The sequence below is a fragment of the Belonocnema kinseyi genome, chromosome 1, assembly GCF_010883055.1.
Source record: "Belonocnema kinseyi isolate 2016_QV_RU_SX_M_011 chromosome 1, B_treatae_v1, whole genome shotgun sequence".
Lineage (NCBI taxonomy): Eukaryota > Metazoa > Arthropoda > Insecta > Hymenoptera > Cynipidae > Belonocnema > Belonocnema kinseyi.
In genome coordinates this window covers 126,053,517-126,059,408 of record NC_046657.1, presented here as the reverse complement: position 1 = coordinate 126,059,408, position 5,892 = coordinate 126,053,517, and the positions used below count along the sequence as shown (strand labels likewise).

Below are 5,892 nucleotides of genomic sequence, written 5' to 3'. Positions count from 1 at the left end.
AGTGGCATAATGAAGGACAAATGGGTCACCTATTTTTCGCTGATTAAAAAAAGCCCGCAAGAAAAAACTAATTATAATCGGTCAAGGTACTTTTCGAAAATTTTTTCTATAATCATGAGGTATAGGATAACAGATATTTCAAAATGATCCACCAAGACTTTATTCAATATAAATGAAGCTTAGTGGAATTTAGTTTTATACTGATGTAACATATACAAAACTAAATAGCCATGTGCGTGGAAATTATATTTAAAATGAATTAGTGGATATGTATACTCTTCAGGAGAAAAATGTTCGTATTTTTCACAATATACCAGATTTTGCTATAGTACACAAATTATTTCGACGCAAAGAGGCTCATTAGTTCAGGTGGTTCACAGCTAAAAATAATAATGAGTTCTTGAAAACCTGCACGGTAATTTATATCGATATTTTTTAATCTCTACGCCACGTGTAGCAAATATGACTGATAACGTATACGTTATATTCAAGGCATTTAATGTTCTATATATTGTGTACATATCCGTTGAGTGCGTAGTATTCCTATAGCGACTAGTATATATACTCAAATATCCTGTAAAATATTCATTGCTTACGCTAGAAAATTCAAAAATGGGAGTCGTTTGTACGCTTGTATTCGCTTTGGCCTTTCTCGTCAATTCCATTGGTAAATATATGTATATATATAATATAATTTTTTCAGGAAATATGCGTATGTAATTGTAAGTATTACCTTATTTGAGATGATTGCAGTGTATATTTATGTCCTATTCATAATTGTTTAAATTGAAAATCCTAAATTTTGTAATTTGCAAAAAGTTATACGCCTCTTCCAAAACAAAACTTTGATCTCATAATTTGTTAATCCCTATACAAAATGAAAAATAAGTTATGTAGTGGAATATGATTCCTTATTGTCCTAATCTTTTGAGTTATCCGCACCTTCATTCGATGCAATTCCACGTCGCGTTCAGGCTGCGTTCCGCGCCACGTGGCGTTTCCTTGTTTGGCTTACACTACGGCAAAGCAACGTGAAGCCGTATGGAATGGAGGCGTCAGTATTTCTTTTTCTTACTATAATGTATTACAGTATCTGCATTTTTTTGTCATAAATATTGAAAATACTCATAAAAAAATTAAAGAAAGCATTCACTTGGAATTTAAAAATCAGTGGATGTTTTATTTAGAGTTATGAATATTTTTGCTGATTATAGAAGGGGGTGATTAAAAGTAGAGAGTCCAGAGATAATTGCGGTCAAAATTGTGACAAGAATGTAGATTAGATAATAAAGACTCTCTGTTAAATTGCTGCACGGTTTATCAACATTAAGACCATTCTCTCAATATTTTAGTTTGCACTGGTTGGAACCATGGAGCGCCAAGAGAAAGAATAATGAGAATGCGAATAGATGAACATGCAAACATGTGGTACAGGGAATACTGCTGTGCACCACGCGGCCAACTTTATACTTTACAACCAGTCAAGGGCACAAAGAGTTTCTTAGAAAGGGATGGTATCATAATTGGATTTGGCCAAGATTATGGAACTATTCGTGCGATGCGTGACGCGAATGGCAATGCGTTTGTATTTGAAGAAGGCATGCGACGCCGACCAGCTTCGGAAGAAGAACTAATGGCAAGAGGTGTAGGAGGACGTATGCCACCATTTGATGCAAATTCTCGAGAACTTTAGAATTAGCCAATGTTAGCGAGAATATTATCGTTCTTGAGAATTTTCAAATTTTCATCGTTTTTCAATAGTTTTTTGTAGTTTATGATCAACACAGTAGACTAAACAAATAAATCCCTTTATTTTCTTAACCGTTACCTCTACTGCAAATTTTGATGTCATACTTTTCCTCCCTCTGATATCACCATTTTTGAAAAGCATTACTTTAGCCCCGTTTTACTGTTATCGAAAAAAGCTGAAATCGTGTATGTGTTTTAAAAGAAAGTGAGTTTAAATTTAAATACATGAATCCAGTCCGTCGTTTTGGTTTTCCTGTATCGTGATTTATTTTTTACCGTGAATGACTTTTCCGAAATTAAAATTATTTCTAAAGTGTCCTAAAATTTTCATGAATTTTCGTGAATATGTGATAATTTACCGTAATTTTGTAAAATCGGTCATTTTTGATAACTTTGATATAAGTTATATTGCATGCCACGGTGTTGTGAGCAATACTTGTTTATTTTAAAATACTCATTTTAAATGTGCCACAAACTGAAACATCGACGAACCTCTGCCCAGATTACTTTGTTACGCTGAGTAATTCAACAAATAAAGCTAAATAATTAGAAATAATGCTTCAATGATGTTTAAATATTTGAAAATGATTTAACCACATATAATAAATATTCCACTGCATTCACAGTAATCATTTTTAGGAAAAAAAGAATTTTCGAACAAAATTATTTAGACAAATTCTATTTATTTCAATTATTGAAAATTAATTAACCAATTTTGATATAAAAAAACACCAGATCAATATAAATAATTTTAAGTAAAAAAAACGAGGTGTGCCAAATCCATATGTCTGATACAAAAGTTCTTCTTTAGATAATTATGAAAATGCCACTATACTTCCCCGTCAGATGTTGCCAGACTCTAAAAAATTTCTAAAATGGGAAACTTCAAGTCAAAACCGGCATCTTTAAAATTAAAATAAAATAAAAAATAGGGTATTTGTTTTTTCAGATTTGGAATGAAATAGGGGCGATTTTTGTCGCATGAAAAAAGTGTTTTTGAGTCACCCTACCGTTGCAAAGCAAAGTGTGCGAAAAAACACTTTCTTTGATCAAAATCACTCGACAATTCTATTTTTGTTGGATGTTAGTTATTTTCAATGATCGTAAGGATTCAAGGCATAAGCTGTGACTGTTAATTTTTCATTTTAGCAAAACCATCATTTTCTATTTTAACGTTTTATAATTTTACTTATAGTTGATATTTATTCACTTGATGAGAATATTCAGTATTCCTAACAATTTTTAGATTATTTTTACGGGGCTATAATTAAGACGAAATCTATGTTTTTGTGTTAGAGTTTCTCAAAGGCGAAGCTACGATATTCTTTCGCTCCGATATTTTATTTGAAGACCGCAAACAATGAAATTATTCCGACACGTAATAAATGGAATCACGGTTCTTTTGTAGTCACGATATGCTAAACTATTTCACTTCCAAAACCAATAAGGAAATAGTTTTAGATTCTGAACTACTTACGCAAACTTGGAGCCAGCATGAATTTTCCTTTTCTTGGTAAGGAGTCAGATGTTTTAGTATAATCAATTATTCAATTTTAAAGGAGAAAAAAAATCATTTTGATTCTCTGGCATCGTCTCTGGTGTGGGCATCATTGCTAGTCATTTCCAGGAACTTATGAGCAGTTGATGAATCCGTATCTAAACGAACAGACGAGGTGAAAAAAAAATTAAGTTAGGTACAGAGAAATAAATTTTCTTGTGCCGGCATGCCACAACGTATATTGCTTGAGGACGGACGTTTCTAAACTGATTTATGCTGTATCTGCCTCGGTTTTAATACATTCATTTTAGGCGAGTGAAAAAAGTCATTAGTACTGAAAGGCGCCTAGTTTATTTTTAAATACTTATGGTTCTCTTCAATATATAACGATTTACATGTGGTGTAATTCAAGGGATTACATTGGCCTTTCCCTACCATCCACGGAAAACTTCGGAACAGGAAGGTTCTTCAACCACGGCATCTTTCCACATCGAATAGCCTTTCGTTCTAACCTCTCTTCCAAATCAGATTTGTTTCGCTCCGAATATTGTAAACGTATTTCATTACTCATTTTATTTATAAACAGGTGTCCACTGGTCAAGTACATATCTTGAGTTTCTCGTTGCAAATTATCCACCCGTCTATCAACATCTATTACGTAATCCTCTTTTAAATGGATCAGGGACAATTTACAGAATGACAGTCATCGAAAGTGCGCAGACGTGTCTGTGCGCATCGCCGCTGGTGCTCGCGTATCAAAGCTACAAAGCAAAACTAAAATCGTATTTTCAAGTTTTCTCTTCAAATTCTTTTCCTACCCTAAACTTTTTGTCTTCAAATTTTTTAAATGTCTTTCTCAATCGCGCTCCTCTAAGATACGCATACATATTTGAAAATCAAAAGATAAAGCAAACGTATACAAAAAGTTCGGAAAAAGGTCCTGTTTTAATCTGTGTAAAATAGTCTTTCGAATTTTTTTCTTTTTCTTTCGAATTTTGAATATTTTGTACGTATCTTAGCACAGTGTGATTGGCAAAGCGATTTAGAAAACTTTAAGACCAAAAAGTTTAGTGTGGGTAAAGAATTTGAAGCGAAAACTTGAAAATACGATTTTAGTTTTGCTTTGTAGCTTTGATACGCGAGAACAAATCTATATTTAAAAAATGGGTCTCTGACCCATTTAAAAGCTCTACGCTGCTTTCGACCGTTTTTTGTTTCAAGTTAACTCCTGGTTTAAGCTTAGCAATTTTAGATTTATTTTGTTTTACTGTGGCAACTACACGAGCTTCTTTTTTATAACATTGTTTAAAGTGTTTTTCATAGAATTAAATTTTCTTGCTAAATCTTTCCACCCGTGCAAATATAAGCCATCTTCAATATCGGATTCCGTGTCTTCGAGCGGATTTTTATGGGAGATAAAGTAGAAACTTGATTCGATTTCGTAGGGAAGAATCGCGTCTAGATCCCCCTTTTGGCTATTTCTACTCCCCAACTGATTAGGTGGTCTTGGGGGCTGAATTGTCGTACACTAATGTTGAAATGAGAAGGATTGTTAGAATCTCCGTCAGGGGTTTTAACTGTTTTTGGAAGTTCGCTATCAGCATTATTCAACATTTTCGTAGTATTAATATTTTCGTTATTCATCATTAAGTTTATATCTTCCCGTTAATACACGACAAAACAAAACAAATAAAAAATTAATGGGAACATGAGTTCCGATTACCAATCATAGAACGAATGCATACGAGAATAACTTTATTTTAAATTGATTAATATTTTCCCCCAAAAAAAGCATTCTATTTTTCTTAATTAGCCCCAAAGAACGCCATCGCCACAACAGACGAATTTTGAACAGATACTGCGCTTAATACGTATAAGAAGCGTTGGAATACGATGACTCACTTTGAGCTCCAAGTCCCTGTTCGGGCGCCATTGTAACGTTTCACCATTTTTTTATAGTTGACTTTTATCCACTTGATAAGAACATTAGGTATTTCCAACAATTTTTAGATTATTTACACGGGCTATAATTTAGACGAAATCTTTATTTTTGTGTTAGGGTTTCTCAAAGGCGGTGTCTCAATATTCAATGACATCCCATTTTTTATTTCAACGCCGTAAAAAATGCAGTTATCCTGACATGTAATAAATGCACTTAAGCTTCTTCTGTGAAGGTCACGGAATCCTAAGCTATTCCTGACAACAACATAATTAAAAGGATTGTCAATCCACTCATTTTGATAGTCCTTATAAACAGGAAAATATTCTTTTATTAAAATGTGCATGTTACGTAAATGCCTCGTAAACAACTTGAGCGAAAACGCGCCTGGCAAATAATTTAAAGAATGAGATTTTAGCAAAGGAAAAGAATAAAATTTTTTCATTCCCAATTGATTAATCAAATAGTCCATTTTTAGCAAAAACCCTTCTATAGCATACTGCAAAGTAACAATGTCGCAATTACGACCTTGCATTTTCGTATCGATGTCGTTCATTAACGTGAAAACATCTGCTGAATAGCACATTCTGAAAACCCAGGGCTGATTACGAGGGTAGTTCAATAAGTCCTTAGAATGACCAACAGATGGCACGCGAATCGCTCCAAATCATCTGTTTTCAGTCAGCACCACTCCCGACTAGATATA

The 5,892-nt window shown here is 33.4% G+C and overlaps 1 protein-coding gene across 1 annotated transcript; it reads left to right on the top strand.

Moving 5' to 3' along the window:
- The first annotated feature begins 559 nt into the window (after window positions 1–559).
- On the top strand, window positions 560–2,008 carry LOC117171024. The gene is made up of 2 exons (XM_033358072.1): window positions 560–667; window positions 1,353–2,008. Exons 1-2 carry the CDS (start codon window positions 613–615, stop codon window positions 1,691–1,693), a joined length of 396 nt encoding a protein of 131 aa, XP_033213963.1. The 5' UTR covers window positions 560–612; the 3' UTR covers window positions 1,694–2,008.
- Window positions 2,009–5,892: the final 3,884 nt, after the last annotated feature.

Bases quoted from the DNA above. Each gene is read 5' to 3' on its own strand.
- LOC117171024 (XM_033358072.1), top strand. From the start codon at position 613: ATGGGAGTCGTTTGTACGCTTGTATTCGCTTTGGCCTTTCTCGTCAAT. The intron at 668-1,352 runs GTAAATATATGT...TCAATATTTTAG, and splicing joins CTTTCTCGTCAATTCCATTG to TTTGCACTGGTTGGAACCAT.